The 20,174-nt window shown below is 35.2% G+C and overlaps 1 protein-coding gene across 1 annotated transcript; it reads left to right on the forward strand.

Moving 5' to 3' along the window:
• Positions 1-2,514: 2,514 nt before the first annotated feature.
• On the forward strand, positions 2,515-19,101 carry LOC149790381 (solute carrier family 61 member 1-like). Its single transcript, XM_089972428.1, has 2 exons — positions 2,515-2,610; positions 10,207-19,101. Exon 2 carries the CDS (start codon positions 10,388-10,390, stop codon positions 11,741-11,743), a length of 1,356 nt encoding a protein of 451 aa, XP_089828554.1. The 5' UTR covers positions 2,515-2,610; positions 10,207-10,387; the 3' UTR covers positions 11,744-19,101.
• Positions 19,102-20,174: the final 1,073 nt, after the last annotated feature.

The raw sequence follows: 20,174 nt of genomic DNA on the forward strand, positions 1-20,174 counted from the left end.
TAATTACTAAAAGCATTTATGTTTTCAGATTTAAAAACCACTGTATAACAATGCAGTGCAATTCGTTTGCCTTGTCAGTCAGTTGTCAGGCCGTATATGCTGCTGCAACGTTTCAGTAATTTTGAGGCGATAACGCCGTTCTGGTACTCTTCCCACACCGAGAATATTCTCGCCTGCATTTTTTTAATGCTTTTCTCTGGTATCTTCTCAGTTTTTTTTTTTTCTTCTCATACCACATAGTCAACCCAACTGTATAACAGGGAAATCTTCGTGGACTGTTCCTTAAGACTGACAAAGGCAGGGGCTATATGTTCTGCAGGCAAAACTGGTAGTGCCATCACCTGAAAAAGAGACACATAATGAAAGCAACGTGTGAAATTGAATTAAGCTCGAAAGATTCAACTTACTAGATGTCCGTGGATTTTAACATTTGATAACTTAACATTTCAATTATGCTTCCCTTTAAAGTATACAAGGCCATGTAGTATACATATAATATTATCCCTTAATTATGTTCCTATTATTATTATTATTATTATTATTCATTTATATATAGCCGTTGCTTCACTAACATGTAGATTCATTTTAGCATTGATCGTTCGTTTAATTACCTTTGTAATTTTGTATCTCTCTCTCTCTCTCTCATGGAGAAAAAAGCAACATAAAAATAGTTTATTCTGATGAAATGAAAACTATAGCATTTGGTACGAAACTACCAGCACCTTGGGTACGAAACGACCATTGCTTTGGGTACGAACGACTCATTTGGGTACGAAACGACTTGGGTTACGGAATGACCAGTTACCTGTGAGAAAGTTGCCAGAAACGTCCCGTTGGTCGGTGCTTCTTTCAGAAACTTTTACGACTATTTGTGATTTGATTCATAATACTGTAAAAAAAAAAAATTACGTTGTATTCTGGTAAAATAAACTATTTGTTGAATTTGACTAAACATGTTGGTTTACACTCGAAACAAGCTCATTCGGACCATGGCTGATTTTGGCACAGGCTTATTCGGTCCAAATTACGGGATGATTCGGACCAGATTTTTGGCTGATTCGGACCATGTGAAATATCAATAAGTTTCGTCTGATATTTGAATGTGACACTAACATCCGGATACAGAAATACCAATCAAACCAAAGGTATTAATGTCCAAATTATCTTTCCCTCCAAGTAATGAATCAAATTATATTTGATTTCTTGCTTTGTTAAAGATGATTTCGTTTTGGAAAGATTATAATGTCGGACAAGCTCAAGCAACTCATCCTCTATCGTACCCATTTTTGATAGGATTGGAAAGAAAGTTCCCAGCATTAGATGACATTGAGAATGCTTACTGGTTTCAGTAAAAAAATTCTCAAATGTGTCAATACAAATCTGTACCAAGGACAATGAAAATTCTGAAACAAAGTCAATTTAAATTTTAAAGGCATTTTTTTAAAAAAATATCTCTGAAATGTTAAAGAAATTCAGATCCCGAACAAGTCTCCAATTTTTTTATTACGAATCTAGGACAATAATGCATGAAACTGAAGTTACAGGCTCCGAAAAAGGATTCCAAGAGTTGATCTGAGTATTCACTGAGTAAATTTAAACTTAACTTAGATTAGTGGTAGCGTCTGATAAATTGACACGTATCAAAATATTATTTATAGCAAGTCTAAAGAAATGTTAAATATACTTGTTGAATTGTTTTTGCAGTTAACTTTAGGAATAATTTTGTCAATGACGTTTTGTTTTACACATAGAATTGGAAGATCCATGTAACCAGACGGTAATACAAAAATGGTGAAATTCTAGAATGCTTTGAATTTAAAAACAAAAAGATTATTTTCGTCAGAGAATTTCCTAACAACTTTGTAGAAAATGATGATAGTTAATACAATATAATTTTGTAATAACCAAAATTTTTAACTTTTGGTTAAACGAACTTTTATAAAATGAAAAAGATTATGAATGATAATAGTTCAGTCGGTAGAGCACTTGATCATAGCTGGTGAGTTACACGCTTGAGCCTTAGTACTAATATTAGTATCCTTACTCCTACTCAAATCATGTTGAGGCTACGACATCGTAGCTAGCTTGAGCCTCAGATCCAACAAGCTGTTTTGAGTACCGATGAGAGAAGTATGAACTTTGTTGTTTGTGGCAGAGTAAATGACAACTAGCGTTCTTCTTTGAGGATGAAAATCTAGTGAAATAAAGACTATATTTTTTAATCAGAGAGAAAGTTAACATACTTTGCAAGGGAAGTAACTCTACAAATTGCATGATCTCTATATATTTTTCTTTCATAAAATATTGATTTATAAAAAATTTTCAAAAAGTTAAAGCAAATTTTTTCTCTTAATATTACAGTTATATTTCGCTGAGTTCATTTGCTGTTGTATTCGTTTGTGCTGTTGTATTCGTTTGTGCTGTTGTATTCCTTTGTGCCTATACTCTAAGTTGTGAGAATAATATCTTTATTTCGTTTCGTTTGTTTTTGTGTACAAGTACTCTTATTAAAATTTCACCTGCCAACATAGCATTTCCGTTTGTTGTAACTGACTTACCGTGAATTAGAGGGAGGAGTTTTCATAACAAATGGCATCGATCTAGACCTTGGTAAATGTAATATTATACGCTTTTCCAAATTTGTGGATTCATTTTTGTAAATATCTAGTGCTGCTATTGCTCTTATTAATACAGTAATCACTTCGGTTGAGTACAATTTTTGTGTTACCTAATATCGATGCCAAAACAAAATTCATAGCAAACGTACTGCAAATAGGATTACCTAAGCATCCTAGTAAATTTACTCATTATTTTCGTAAATTGCTTGGGTTCTTGTGTGTGTGTTTGTTTGTTTATTCTCATTAAATATCTGACACTAAACTCGGCATCAAAGTCGTATGTGCAGGTGACTGTGGTTCTTGTGTACAAGTTATTTAACACCGTTGTATTGAAAACTACATTTCAGCAGTTTTAATAATAAGTATTTTACTTTTCTGTTTTTGTTTTTAAGGGCTACTGGAACATTTCAGTATATGTGGTTTGGTATGATGCTCAGATTATGTAGAAAGGGTTAACAGTTATAGTAATTGGGATGTTGCATTACACTTAGGAGTGAGACTGAAAGAATTACATACCTATTTGTCCACAGACTTTGATACAATGTCAAAATTTATTTGATTTGTAACCCTTAAGAGGGTGCTGCTCTATTCATTTCCTATTTGATTCGTAACCCTTAAGAGGGTGCAGCCCTAATCATTTCTTATTGGATTTGTAACCCTTAAGTGGGTGCTGCTGTATTAATTTCTTAGTTATTTCTATTTATGTAAGAAAAGGAGCAATTTTTAACTTTCAGTTTACCTGTTTTGAAAACATGTGAACAAAAAGTATTGGATTATTCCATCATTTAAATTTGACATATCATCTTTTGTGGAGAAAAGTACTGTATATATTGACAATTTTTTTAAAAGTGTGTGTGTGTGTGTGTGATTTAGATTTTTAATGTAACTTTAAAAAAATTTCAGTCATATTGCTACCGTGTCTGCAGTGTGACAGTTTATAGTGATGTCTAGTACTGGGACATCATGCTGCAGACATGTAGCATGATGTCCCACCCAGTCACATTATCCTGACACCAGGCCGACTAGTCCTAACATTAACCTCTTAATGCTGAGTGCCAAGTGAGGCAGCTGTTAGTATCATTTTTGTAAGACTTTGGTATGACTCGGCTGGGGTTCAAACCCGCATCTGAGGCAGACGCTCTAACCACAAAGCCACCAGAGCGGTATATTTTGTGGAGACAGGTACCTACATTCTATTTAGAGCTTTTTATGTGGATGTTTAGATAGTATAATGAACAGCATAAACAGGGATCTGCCTGTCATGTCTTTTTTTTATATATTATAAAAAGGAATCTGGCTATCATGTCTATTTTATATATTATAAAAAAGGATCTGGCTGTCATGTCTATTTTATATATTATAAAAAGGGATCTGGCTATCATGTCTATTTTATTTATTATAAAAGAAATCAGGCTGTCATGTCTATTTTATATATTATAAAAAGGAATCAGGCTGTCGTGTCTATTTTATATATTATAAAAAGGGATCTGGCTATCATGTCTATTTTATATATTATAAAAAGGGATCTGGCTGTCATGTCTATTTTATATATTATAAAATGGGATCTGGCTATCATGTCTATTTTATATATTATAAAATGGGATCTGGCTGTCATGTCTATTTTATATATTATAAAATGGGATCAGGCTGTCATGTCTATTTTATATATTATAAAATGGGATCTGGCTGTCATGTCTATTTTATATATTATAAAAAGGGATCTGGCTGTCATGTCTATTTAATTTATTATAAAATGGAATCAGGCTGTCATGTCTATTTTATATATTATAAAAAGGAATCAGGCTGTCATGTCTATTTTATATATTATAAAAAGGGATCTGGCTATCATGTCTATTTTATATATTATAAAAATAGATCTGGCTATCATGTCTATTTTATATATTATAAAATGGGATCTGGCTGTCATGTCTATTTTATATATTATAAAATGGGATCAGGCTATCATGTCTATTTTATATATTATAAAATGGGATCTGGCTGTCATGTCTATTTTATATATTATAAAAAGGGATCTGTCTATCATGTCTATTTTATATATTATAAAATGGGATCAGGCTGTCATGTCTATTTTATATATTATAAAATGGGATCTGGCTATCATGTCTATTTTATATATTATAATAAACCACGAACAATAAGCAACTCATTTATAATTGGATTACATTACATGTTAAATTAAGTGGTGATACTTTTTTTTAGCAGGTTTTAGATCATGACTAACTGCTATATGGTGAGTGCATAGTTTGAAAAATGATGAATGATAAAATTTATTTAAATTAAAGGACAATGAGTTTGATATTAAATCATGTTATAAATTAGGTGAAATAAAGAATGCTACATAAATATATTGTTGCGACTCTCTGGTCCTAAACTAAGTAACAAAAAAGAGCAAAAATCAACATTTTTTGTAAGATTCAACAATATAATTTATTTTCCTTGAATGCTGATTGAAAATTTAGAAGAACTTATAGTATTATGAATTAAATCCCAATAGTACTAAAAATTAATTGCAAATCCAAATGTATAAAGTTCAGAATGAATTCCAGTGGTATTACAAAAAAGTTCCAATAGTGAATGTGTTGATGTGCCTGTAGTTTTGAATGTGGTAATGTGCAAATGGCCTGAAGTGTGAATATGTGCTAACAGTCTTTTGATCTATTACAATAATATAATCCAAAATTGTTCATGTCTGAGTTCACTATAACTGCAACTTAATGTTACAGTCCAAGAATATTATTGATAAGCACTTTTTATTTCCAGTGAAGAATAATTTAAAATAAATAATTCCATCCAAATGGAAATCAATACACTGCAGTAAGACTGATTATGCGTCAAGATGTTAAGGCAAGAATGAGTAATTTCTCTAGTAAACTATATAAAAAACTAAGTCAATGATGAGGGTCAAAAGTTCATTTTTAGAACATTCAAAGTTGCCGACAAGATAAGGTATATGACTAAAATAATAATACAAAAAATGGCAGACATCCAGTACAGCAGGTTTTCCATTGGGGAATACGGTTGTCCTAGACTCAGATTAAGATAAACATGTTTACCTACATTGATAATTAATCCTAATTTTATTTAATCTGTACTCACTAAGAAATATTAGCTGTGTATTATCTTGTTTCCAAATCAATATTCCTAGTCAGGTACACAGTGAACATGTTTTTGAACAAGGCCAGGTACAAAATATAAATGTATATTACATATAATCATTAAGAAAAACCAACAAATAATACATATTAAATATAAATAACATTATGCACCTCTTATTAATTGATATTAATTTGTTCACTGATATGATGCTAATGTGAGCTTATGCTGATGCTATCCAAGAATTATGGGGGATCACTGGGAACATGTTTACTATTGTGAAAAGAAATACATGACACAGCATATAAGAAGCAGGAAGGTTCAGGATTGTTGATAGTGTGCCAACAGTTACCAAGAATACACACATTACAATGTGCAGCAAACATTTTGCACTGTCTTTAATCCTACCATTTGGGGACTTGCATATTATGCCACAGTATATAAATAAATCATTATTGTGGAATTATTGTGAATTCATGCAAAGATATTCTAGATTATATCAATGTGATTCATCAAGACTGTTAGCACATTAGCTTGTTCAAGGCTACTAGCACATCACATTCAATACTGGAATTCATTTGGAACACTTTATACTTTGGGACTTGTGATAGAAAACTTTTAGGATTATTTGGGATTTAATTCACAATTCTTTAAGTTCCTTTTAAATTTCACTTTGTCATCTAAGGAAATACCATATATTCTTAATTTTACTAAACTTGCTGGTTTTTCCTTTTTCTGCTACTTATTTCAAGACTATAGAGTGATAACATAGTGCAGACAGCAGTGTAATGGTGGAAGAACTTGTAGCAGACAAAATTATTGCTCTTTTGAAGTATGTTGTTGCATCATTTACTGTTTTGAGTTTTCACTCTAAAATGGGATGTTTCCTCCAGGTTTGGAGGGAGGGGGACACATTGCCCCTGACCTTGGAATACTGTGTGCGATACTGAATATAAAGTATATTTTGAATATTAGCTAACATCACAAACTTTTCATTATCTTTAGATGGTTATCAAAAATGAGAAACTGATAATACCAGAAGATAGTAAAAAATAGTAAAAAAATTGGTGGATTAATATTTACTTAGCTAAATGCAGTGAAAGGAGAGGAGAGAAGGTGAAATGTAAACAAGAAATAAGTCATTCATATTATGTATTTCATGAATATTTAAGAATTTGCTAATAGTACTGGCCACAACTGTACTCAGTGTTGAAGGTTAGATAGCCATCAGGTTATAGAAATGCGTATATAATATGACACTGTCATGGGACTGGGTTGACTGGAAGAAGAACAATGTGGCAGTATTGATTACATGACATCATGATGTTTGCTACATGCTATGTACATAAAGCCCCATTCAAAATATCATGCTTGTTGTATCTTGTTTATCCTTTATGCAACATGATAATAATAGTGTAATAGCTCAACTCAGTCTCATTGCTTGCTCTGCTGCACATAAAATGCATTATCTAATTACCTATTTTTAATGTGTGTAATAAATACCTTTTTCCACAAAACATACGCAGTTTATTGATAGTTTTTAAGTGAATAATGTAAAATGACCAGATTTAGGCATAAGCTAAAGAAGCCACAGCTTAGGGCCTCACAATCAGAAGGGTCCTCTCAAAATTTCAGATTTTTTTTACGGCCTTGTTCTTTGTTTACACTTACCAAATAGTGCCTCTACAGCTTCCTCCAGTTTAGGGCTTCACCATGTCTATAACTGGACCTGTGTTGTGTACATGATATCTGGCAATACATTAGAACCTGTGTAGTGCACATGATATTTGGCAATACATTAAAACCTGTGTTGTGTACATGATATTTGGCAATATATTAGAACCTGTGTTGTGCACATGATATTTGGCAGTAAAGAAGATTCTGTCTTGAAAGGCTTCCCCTTTATGGTCTCTCAAGACAGGTGGTCTCATTTCATGTCATAATACTCTAAAATCAACCAGTCTGTGCCTTGAGGACCTCTGTCTCTTAAGACAGGTGGTTGTTCATAGCATTGGTCTTTCAAGATAGGTTTTACTGTACCATATCCACTTACCTTATAAAGCTTATTTGCATTTCCATAAGCCCTTCATTTTTTAAAAGCTTATTTTGAAAAGCATGGATTGATTGTCCAATTTGTATTGTGTGCAAGTTTAAAGCGAGATATCTGTCAATACATAGATACTAGCCGACTTTTTTAAATAAAATTTATCATGATCACAGATTTTTAAGATTTGAGAGCATCAATATTAACTGTTTTAGAAAAGCTATCACTAATTTACTAGACTTTTGACAATGCAGCTGATACAGGACAACAAGCAGCCAACTAATGGATAATGTATGCTGCACATCCAATATCATTATGATTTATTGTGACATTATTGGACAATTAATCTCGAAAGAAGAGGTGTAAGCTTATGTATTTCTTGATTTAGAACTCTATAGATGTATATAATAAGCATTCAGAATGAAGAAAATATTGTAAGTTTAAAAACATGTCAGACATTTTTAATTTGCATTATATTTTCCCGCCTTGTAAAATGTGCTGTATAGGAAAAGTATGGTGAGTGATAATGAAACGGCATGAAAGGAACGTGTTAGGACTGCATGCATAATGAACTTGTTACTTAAATCAGTTGAAGTCAGATGCAGAGTGGCATGAATTTACTTATGAAGTCTAGACATTTAAAAGAAGCAGTTTGCATTTTGACACAAAAATGGAATACATCATAATTGTTTGAGCTTGGAATGCATAAACTGTTTACAGCAATGCAGTGAGCAGTGTAAGTAAGTGTGATTACAGCAATGCATTGAGCAGTGTAAGTAAGTGTGATTACAACAATGCAGTGAGCAGTGTAAGTAAGTGTGATTACAGCAATGCATTGAGCAGTGTAAGTAAGTGTGATTACAGCAATGCAGTGAGCAGTGTAAGTAAGTGTGATTACAGCAATGCAGTGAGCAGTGTAAGTAAGTGTGATTACAGCAATGCATTGAGCAGTGTTAGTAAGTGTGATTACAGCAATGCATTGAGCAGTGTAAGTAAGTGTGATTACAGCAATGCAGTGAGCAGTGTAAGTAAGTGTGATTACAGCAATGCATTGAGCAGTGTTAGTAAGTGTGATTACAGCAATGCAGTGAGCAGTGTTAGTGAGTGTGATTACAGCAATGCAGTGAGCAGTGTAAGTAAGTGTGATTACAGCAATGCAGTGAGCAGTGTTAGTAAGTGTGATTACAGCAATGCAGTGAGCAACATAAGTTAGTGTGATTACAGCAATGCAGTGAGCAGTGTTAGGAAGTGTGATTATAGCAATGCAGTGAGCACTGCAAGTTAGTGTGATTACAGCAATGCAGTGAGCAGTGTAAGTAAGTGACATTACAGCAATGCAGTGAGCAGTGTTAGTAAGTGTGATTACAGCAATGCAGTGAGCAGCGTAAGTAAGTGTGATTAAAAAGTCGATACATTATGCTTAATAAAAAACCTTGTGGAACACTATCCTCTAGGAGACTTTGAAGAAACTTGTAAGCCTGACTTTTACACCAATCTGACCACAACATAAATTGTGTTCAGTATCAGATAATAGAAATCATCCAGTCTGATCGAGAGCTCTCTAGTAGCAACATTAATCAGAAAGATAGAGAACTTTATGGGAGACTCCCACTTAATACTTGACAGTCTTAAGGGATCAACATCTCATTTTAAATGGGAGTCCAGGCATTTCTAACTTTATTATATAAACATGCTGAACAAAGAGAGCAACAGTAATAATAAACTTCTAAACTTCATTGCAAAATAAATTACATATTTCTCAACTTAAAAGACATATTGCTTATATTGTATAATATCTAATGATAGGAACCTTCTCTTTAAGATCATTATCTCAGTTAAAGGTGGAATCTGATCTCTGACTAATACATCTGTATGTATGCATTCAGATGTAAAATTATGCTTCCTGTGTATTTTTTTAATATAATCGTATGCAATGATACTGGCTACGTAGAACATGACTTGTAGGCAGGGACGACAAGGCGGGGGACCAACTGGGGATATATCCCCAGAGCCTGGGCCTGTAAGGGGGCCTGGGCAGAACAACACTTTTTAATTTTATAAAAGAACAAAGACAAAAAGACACACACAAAACTACTTATTTTCACAGATTCTTAATCTTAAATATTTCTGCAGTATTTCAAATTTTTCACAATGCATGTTTAACAGCATAGTATAATTTTTAACAGAATGTCAAATTAAGACCAAGTTTGTCACTCCATTTAAACCAATGGTCTTTTGTGAAGTTAAAGATGTTAGTGTATTACTGGTATGTTACAGAAAATGTTAGAGTATTACTGAGTATTACCAGTATGTCAAAAAAATTGACCTGTAAACTTCAACTTTTTCTTAACAAAACCTTGCATAGACAATTTATTCTGTGACCTGTTTTTTTATTTTTGTATCTTTTATCAAGATCCTTTTTGTTTACAGTAAATGGTGTTTGTTTCTTCAATATTTGATGGGCTCAGTTCATCAGATGAGAAGATTCCACTTCAGAAGGGTCAGCTCTTAAAGGAAGGAAAAATCGACCTAGTTCTGGATTATCAGAGATTATAAACACCTTGAGTATAAGGACTTTCCACTGAAGTACGTTACCCCTACAGTTTGCACAATGCTACAAGCAGCATATATGTCGTTGTTTGCCCTTGGGGGACTTTGTATTTTGGTGCAGTTCATAGCTCACAAATTACGCAGAGAAGAAGCTACAGGGAACAATCCACAGTTTCTTAAGTTTCAGCGAGGATACTTTGCAGTTTACCTGCTTGCAATGTTTGCAGATTGGTTGCAGGGACCATATCTTTATAAACTTTACAGTTATTACGGCTTCCAGGAAGAGCAAATTGCAGTCTTGTACGTCTTTGGATTTGCCTCCACTGTTCTCATTGGAACATGGACACCATTAGCAGCTGACAGGTTTGGGCGGAAGAAATTGTGTGTTCTGTTCACTGTGTTATACTCTCTGTCATGTTTATTAAAACTTTCACGTAGTTATGGAATTTTAATAATTGGACGAATCATGGGAGGCATAGCTACTTCAGTACTTTTCTCAGCTTTCGAGGCCTGGTATGTACATGAACATATTGAGACCTATGATTATCCAAAAGAATGGATATCAGTGACATTTATGAAAGCCTCAACATGGAATGGAGTTTTGGCAGTGACAGCTGGCTTAACCACCAATCTTATATCAGAATGGTTTGGTCTGGGACCAATTGCTCCATACATGCTAGCAATTCCCTTTCTTATATTTGCTGGCATTCTTGTTTCAACACACTGGTCAGAAAACTATAGTGGGCAAAAAATCAAATTTCAAAATGCATGTTCAGAGGGAATGAAACATATTTTGTCGGAGGAACTGACCTTTATGATTGGTGTCACAGAAGCATTATTTGAAAGCGTTATTTACATTATAATCTTTCTTTGGACACCAGTTCTTGAGCCTGATAAACCTCCATTAGGAATTGTGTTTTCATGCTTTATGGTTTCCATTCTAATTGGACAAGGAATTTTTCAAATTTTGTCATCAAAACACGTACCTGTGCCAAGCTTATTACTGGCTGCAATGATAGTGGCCCTAGTAGCAAATGTGTTTTGTGTCTTTTCCACTCATCCTGAAAAACGGAGTGCAAACTTATCTTTCATTTCATTCCTAATATTTGAAATTAGTGTTGGAGTGTATTTTCCAGCAATGGGATTCCTTCGTAGTCGTAAAATTCCAGAAAACCATCGATGGAGCATCATGAACTGGTTCCGAGTTCCAATCAACCTAATATCGTGTGTAGTTCTTATGTTGCTCCATGAGGACGTGTTTCAGCATGGAAATAGGATGATTTTTGTGGTGTGCGTTGGATTATTACTGCTTGCAAGTTTGTGTGGGGCCAGAATTGTAAAACTGTCTAAGCAGGATGAGAATCTTAAACAAGAGGTTCCTTTGATGGAAAGTGAACATATTCACAATATTTTCTGAATTAACTGTGTGATTTGTAATCTCATCAGCAGTCAATTACAGCAGATTTTGTATCATTATACCCACCCATGGGCCTGGGGAAGCTGAATGAGTTTTATCCACCAACCTCAATATCATAAGAGGTGAATATTTGAGGCAATGCTTTTGTCCTGGTATACATCCAATGATGATCTTTATAGCAAGAAAGTCGTGTACCTTTTGAATGCAGTTTATATAACAAATTTAACTTTGGATTTGAAGGACTTCACTCTTTTTTGCTTTTGTTTTGTTTCCCTTTATGGGGAGACCGAACCTTACCTTGCATTATAGTCATTATTGTGCTGTTGTACATACTTAGATGCATACTGTAGGTCTCATCAGTTTTTATGTTGGTTGTAGTTAACGGATATGGGGCAGAGCATAAGTACTCAATTACTTTGTTCTCTCAAGTCCTGAAAATCTGAGAACTTGTACTCTGATCTTGTGGAGCTTAGGTATGTGTACTTGTGGCATGAAATCGTTGCCTCGACTCAAAGAGACCATTTTGGCATAGATCAGAAATTTGGACAGTTCTACATGCAAACCTTTCCTCCAAAACATTTTAGATTAAAAATTAAAGCTGATAAATGAACTCATGAATCTTTGCAAGAAATGACTTAATTATCAAACTCTATAATGATTATCTATTCTTGAGTACTCTTTATTTGTGAAGGTAGAAGAAAGTATGTACACGGGATCTACAGGAAAGACCAGAATTTTGAATGCCCTATCAATCTTTTCACAAGCAAACATGTATACATATGGTGTGAATCCAGTATGTTAACATGCATGGTAAAAATGGTGTGAATCCAGTATATTAACTTGTCTGGTAAAAATGGTGTGAATCCAGTATATTAACTTGTCTGGTAAAAATGGTGTGAATCCAATATATTAACTTGCCTGGTAAAAATGGTGTAAATCCAGCATATTAACTTGCCTGGTAAAAATGGTGTGAATCCAGTATATTAACTTGCCTGGTAAAAATGGTGTGAATCCAGTATATTAACTTGCCTGGTAATAATGGTGTGAATCCAGTATATTAACTTGCCTGGTATAAATGATGTGGATATAATATATTGACTGGCATGGTAAAAAAGGTATCGATCAAGTATATCGACTTGCCAGGTAAAAATGGTGTGAATTCATATATTGTCTGGTAAATACGATGTGGGTCCAGTATATTAACTTGGCTGGTAAAAATGGTGTGGATCCAGTATATTATCTTGCCTGGTAAAAATGGTGGGGATCGAATATATCAACTTTTCTGATAAAAGTGGTATGGATCCATATAGTAACTGGTCTGGTAAATACGGTGTGGGTCCAGTATATCACCTTGCCTCTTAAAAATGATAATAAAACACACACATCACTTACCATATATATTTGCTTATAAGTCGAGTCCAACTGCAAACTACACAGACAAAGCTCTTTCATCACATAATGCGTGGTAGATCTGGTCTGTGCAGTTTGTTAGGAACAGTTGGTTTTTTAAGCACACATGGAATAGGTTCATCATTAAATTAAAAATATATCTTCTGTTATATATCAGCATGTTTATATAGATCAACAGTGAACACATCCTTAGTCATATAGTTGCTGTTGACCTGCAAAGGCACTCATTCAGTGCTTCAAATTTTCAGTCTTTCCTTTAAGAAAGATATAAAATTTTAACATCAGTCTTGAGTGAAAATGATACTTGGGAGTTACTCAGTACTATCTTTGGTCATTTTTAACCAAATGATCTTGAACTTTGGACTTATTATATGAACCATATTATAATGATTGGCTGAATACTTTGTTTTTTTTTTCTGTAATTATTTGTTTTAAAGGGGCCCCGAGTGGCCGAGTGGTCTAAAGCGCTCTCCGTTACAGATCACTGCCATCTCACCTCTGTCTGCGTGGATTCGAGTCTCGGATTCGGCTAATGTGGTTATGTGAGAAAGCTTGCCAGTAGCTTCTCGTGGGTCGGTGGTTCTTTCCGAGGTTTTCCCGGGTTCTTCCTCCACCATTAATACTGACCGCCATGTATAGCCTATCGTGTGCTGAAAAATGGCATTAAACCCTACAACAACAACAACAATTTGTTTTAAATAAGTAATATGTCTTTAAAAAATAACTTCGGCCTAAAATTACGATATCTTGTGTGCATTGAACCATGATGTAATGTTTTTATAATTTATTCCAAATGTCTAGTTCTTTGTAAGATTTTAGAAACTAATGTCCAGGGCCACAGTTACTCCAAAACTGAGGGTCCTCTATATGGTAAAATGAAGTCCAGATTTTGGAAAATTAGAGTCCCAAGACCAGAACATAATCTCGGAAGCAGGGATTTTGGCTGCATAGAGCTCCCCACTGGTACATTGCTAAGTTTCAAAATTCCTTGCAATTTCAGTTTTCCATTTTGTACTCATGAGTACTGTCAATGTACTTATGAGTACTGTCAAAATTGAAAAGTACTTCTAACTAGGAGACTCATAAGTACTTGTGACTTAAAACTATACACACTCATCACTCATAACTGAGTACTTAAAGTACTCTCTCAGGTCTAGTTGTTAGTGCGTTAAAACCTAATTTCTCTAATTAGAAGGATATTTCTCTTTTTTTGTTTTTACCTGTTCTCCAACAGTAAATTGTGCATGGAAACAAAGGAAAAATGAAGTGTATCCTTTTGTCTGGCCTCTCGAATTTTCCAATATGCGAGTTCATTGAAATAATAGTGGTGAAATTTATCTGTTTTCTTGTGTCAATTTCAATGGGATATTACATGTATTTACCCAAAAAGTTTTTGTGGAACCTTTCGTATACTTTATAGACGAACTTCATTTTACCTGGTGAGGATTTATTCTTCATATCCCTGCTACTGAGGTATGGAATGTTATTGCTTTCATCTCCTCAGTGATGCAACTGAGATATGGAATTTTATTGCCTTCTTCTCCTCAGTGATGTGACTGAGATATGGAATTTTATTGCTTTCTTCTCCTCATTGATGCGACTGAGATATGGAATTTTATTGCTTTTATTCTTGTATTCTTGTTAATTGTACTGCTACAATATCATGGTTATTGCTTTCTTTTCCTTAATTTGCAACTGTGATATGGAGTATGCCATCCTTTTGATAACATATTAGCATAACACTGTACACACACTTGGCAAATGGATGGTAATTGCATGCCATCCTCTTGATAACATATTAGCCTAACACTGTACAAACACTTGGCAAATGGATGGCAATTGCATGCCATCCTTTTGATAACATATTAGCCTAACACTGTACAAACACTTGGCAAATGGATGGCAATTGCATGCCTTCCTTTTGGTAACATACTAGCCAAACATTGCACAAAAACTTGGCAAATGGATGGCAATTGCATGACATCCTTTTGATATATTGGCATAACACTGTACAACACTTGGCAAATTGATGGCAGTTGCATGCCATCCTTTTGATAATATATTAGCCTAACACCATACAAACACATGGCGAATGGATGACAATTGCATGCCATTGTTTTGATAACATATTAGCCTAGCACTGTACAAATACATAATGAATGTATAGTAATTGGTATTTTGACTTGGCTGTTTGTTGTTGCCATTTCAACTTAGGTGTAATGTTCAATAATTTGTTTTTTGTATATTTGAAACTCAATGGATGGATTCATTTGATAGTCCATATTAATAGGATTCAAAAATGTATGTCAATTAATTCATGCTTAAAATTGTTTTTGATGGTCCAGCTCTTGTATGAACAAAAAAATAGCCTTACATGTTCTTTCAGTTGGTCTCATCACACTATGTGCATAAGAAATTTATGTATTGCTAATATTTAAGAACTTTGCTGTAAATGACAAGTGGTCTCCCAAAACTGGTCTTTCAATGCCGATTGTACTCATCATATAGTAGTAGTAGTAGTAGTAGTAACCAAACAAGGGAAATAACTCTAGCTGGTCAGTGTACGTTATTCCATATGTTTAACCTGTTAATTATCATATTCTGTCTGATTTTTCTTTCAAATGTTCATTTTTTTCTTTAAAAAGTTCATGAGAAGGAAAACAAGCATGCAGAAACATGCGTTTGTTTCAGAAGTTCTCAGATTTAGCCATTCTTTTAAAAAATGTTCTAACTGCTGAAAACTTTCAATGCCACCATGTACATGTATTTCCATATTTTAATTTACCGATTACAAAATCTCATATTTTTAAAACTAGAGTTTAATATCAGTAATGTCTTAAGGGTCACTATTCAAAAACTTGGCCTTTCCACAATTATTTGCATCTTTTGGGACCATCATTGTCAAAGTTTAGGGAGACTTGAAAGAAGAAAAAAGTACAACAGAAAAAAGTTACTCCCAAAGCAAAAAGTTGAAGAAAAAAATTTCTATAAGGGTACACAAAATTTTGTTTGGACCCCCAAGTTTATGGGCTTGTATGGTAGACAGTAGGGATCATTACCAGATAGTTTGGTCTGAATGGTGAGGGAAAATAGGACTTTAAAAAAAAACCATTAAATATCTAGTATATAGATGGCAGATTGGCAATACAAATTCTAGCACTGATGGCTTTGAAGCTGTATGTGAGATTCTTGGAATAGTGTTTCTTGAGCACTATCTTAAAATGCTAGTCTTGAACCCCAGAACTGTATATTCTAAGACTTTGGACCCATTGTCACTCATCACTAATTGCCCCATGAACCTGTTTTTCTGAAAATCTGAATCCAGATGATGTGCATCCAAGCAGCCACCCCCTCGCCCTTCCCAAATAACTAACATAATAGCAAATGTCCTACTGGGCAAGGAAATTACATGTATGGTATAGCTTCCTACACTATTGTATGTTCTATGTTATCATGGTATTGGAAGCTATTGGTATTTTTCTGCATAGTGCCGTCCATCATGGACCTCTTCTTCCTCCTGTATGGTTCAATACCATGCTCTTGTGTATTTCTGTGTGTAAAATTGCCTGAGCAGAACAAAACATGATGTACCTATTAAAAAGAATCAATCTACATTGCAGTTGAAAACAGTACTTGAATGCTTAACATAATTGGATGGCCTGCACCTGCAATTTGAAGATATTGAAGGAGGTGCAATTAATTGCTGTCTGTGGCAGAGTGTTCCAGAGTCGAATACCATCTGGGAATAAGGAATGCTTGTTTATTTTCGTCCTCACAAATGGGAACAAGTATTTCTGGCTGTGGTCTCACGTTGATTGTGTTGGTATTAGGTATCCTAGTCAGAAGTCCTTGTTCTATTGGGTATCCCAATGTGACATCAACAATTCCGTGGACTTTTCAGATATCCCAGTAGGACATCAAGAAGTCTGTGGACTATTAGCAATCACAGTGGGACATCAGCTAGTCTATGGAGTATTGGAAATCCCAATGGGACATCAACAAGTCCATGGACTTTGGGATCCCAGTGGGACATCAACAAGTCCATGGACTACCAGGTATCCCAATGGACATAAACAAGTCTGTGGACTATCAGGAATCCCAGTGGGACATCAACAAGTCCGTGGACTATCCAGAACATCTTTACAACTCTTGCTTGTGCTTGTCCACTGATAAACTGCACCACTCTGTGCTGGACCATCTCCAGTTTGTTGATGTATTTCCTGGCTTGCATGACCCGGCTAGGTCCTCCTCTTTAGTCTTAGCTGGACATTGGTAAATGTTTCTCTTTATGAATGCTAGGGTGGAACTGTCCTACTTGACATCACTATTGATATGAGTATTTCAGCTTTGGGTTTTATGGATGTTGATTCTGAGGTACCGGTTGGTGATGTGGAGAACTTGACATTACTTATCTTATATACACTACTTGACCGTAACTTACTAGAGCTTCATCACTACTTGATTTCAGGAAAATGCCAGGATTGCTGACGAGTACACTTATTTTAAAAATACACCCATGAATATCAATGCTTCCAGATAATGGCCATACCCCATGTTCTCAAATAGTCTATATCTTCTTCAAGTTGCTTATCACTGTAACAAATCAGAGTTTGTTGTCAGATAATGTTCATTGGTGTTATGCAAGAGTTGGATTACATGATTATTGTATTCGTCAAGAGCCAAGAGATCGAATCTGTGGAAGCAAATAAGAGTAAAAAAATGTGAAATATGGACTGTTGTTTTCTAGTGGTTTTCGCATTTGACAGGTGTTGACTATAAATTGTTGTACACTATTTATTGCCTTTCATTGGAACACTGGGAGTTGTTTAAGCAGTCTGAGGTCAACGCGTACTTTCATGCTCATATTGTTGGTCCATTCTCAGCGACAATGCCGGCGCTACTCCCTCGTCACAGGTGGTTACTGATGCATTTCCTTAATTCTCTCTGATAAGTTTGCTTTGGACGGCACAGTTGGCAGAATGAGTGCCATGGATGTCACAGGTGATAGAATGGGTGCCATCGACGTCACGGGTGGCAGAATGAGTGCAATGGACGGCACAGTTGGCAGAATGAGTGCCATGGAGGTAGCATCTATTGTTAGGTTGATTTACACTTTGTGCAACATGTACATCAAGTTCCCAACATTAGGACAAGTATATGCCATCGTAAAAATATTTTTTCGCTATTACCACGACATCAGAGTAACTCCTCTTACATAACCTGCAATCTATATGGCATCTTTTTATCGATCTTTTTCTGCAGTTATCTGATTTAAAATGGAAATTAAATGCACTTTAATACAGAGCAAAGAAGAAAAGACATATATAATATCTTGATGGGCAGTGTTTTTATTTACTAATTTGCTAATCGCAAATTTAAGACTCATGATACCATAGCACTCAGGGTATAATAGCATTGGTCAGATATTTTTTTAAAGAATTTTAATAAAAAAAGTGAAGATAAACATTTGAATGAAACGGAAGTTGCAAATAATTATGGTTAGGGTTAGTAAATGTAATGTAGCACACTTCTACCAATTTGCCTTGAATGTTTTTATTTTATGCCTTTTATCACTTGGAACGGCAATTTTCTTCTCAGTACTCTTGAAGACTTCTTGAGGACTGGGGTTCCTGGATTCCAGTTTCAAAGGCATATATAGGGCTATGTGTTCTAAACCAGTCATATATACTAGCTTATAAGTAGAGTACAACTGCAAATTGCACAGACTCGGATCTGCCTCTGCATTATATACAACATCTCCGGGTTTGTGTTCTTTGGAATCGAACTCAACTTATAAGTAAGTAAATTAATGAATCATGGGTTGCTATTGTCAGCATGTTTCTTTGTTCACAAAAAAAATAAATATCTGTGATACATGTACATGTTGAGTTCCATGCTTGTTTATAATGTGGGTTATATTTTGTAATATTAAAATAATAATAAGCTCATCTTGGCCTTCAGACACTTTTTTATGTTTTATTATCTCTTTGACCCTCATCATCATCATCATCATCATCATCATGTCCCGTAGTCTGGTAGTCCATCGGGGCACCGCACAAGACCGAACAACCAGCTACACATACCACTGCAGTTTACGTTTTTTTCACTATGATCAGGAGGTCTTCGTGAGAGCCAATGGCTTGTCTGATTCTTTGCCGTATTTCCTCATTGGTGACACGATCTTTGTATGTGATGCCGAGGATCTTTCGGAAACCTCTCATCTGTGGCCTGTATCATTTTCTCTAAGTCAGCTGTTATGGTCCATGTTTCGCAGGCGTAGAGAAATATGGAGATCACCAGTGAGTGAATCAGTCGGACCTTTGAACTGAGAAAGATGTTCTTGTCGCTCTAAATGGGCTTCAGTTTTGTCAGCGCTGCTGTTGTATGTGCAATCCTGGAATGTACTTCAGGCTTCGATCCTTCATCTGTTACAGTTGCTCCCAAATGCTTGAAGCTGTGGACTCTTTCTAGCTTCGTACCTTGGACCCAGATGTCAGTGCTGATGCCCTTGGTGTTTTTGGTCATCATTTTGGTCTTCTCTGCAGAGGTTTTGTCGAGGCTCTGTGCTAAGCTAGCCAACTCTTACTCATTTTCTGTTAGTTCATCAATGTCGTCGGCAAAACGTAAGTTGGTGAATGTTCTGCCTCCGATGCTGACTGTCCCTTCATGCTTTTCAAGCGCGTCAGCTATGATTCTCTCCAGAAAGATCGTAAACAGTGGGGGAATGAGTCTGACTCCGACTGTCGTTCTGAACCAGTCCCCTATGCTGCCGTTGAAGTATACTGCACTGGTGGTCTTGTTAGAGAGGTGCTCTCATGGTCGCCCACAAGTCTGCATGCCATACCCTGTCAAATGCCTTCTTGAAATCCACGAAAACGTAGTACAGATATTGCTCGTGTTGGAGGTAGTTCTCACACAATATCATGAGGTTAAAGATCTGCTCTGTTGTTCTGCACCCTGCTATGAAACCTGCCTGCTCGTCGGCAAACGATCTTTTCAGCCTGTGTCTTTAGTCTGTTCA

This window comes from Sinohyriopsis cumingii, chromosome 10 (genome assembly GCF_028554795.1).
Source record: "Sinohyriopsis cumingii isolate HCF-2022 chromosome 10, ASM2855479v2, whole genome shotgun sequence".
In the NCBI taxonomy this organism is placed as follows: domain Eukaryota; kingdom Metazoa; phylum Mollusca; class Bivalvia; order Unionida; family Unionidae; genus Sinohyriopsis; species Sinohyriopsis cumingii.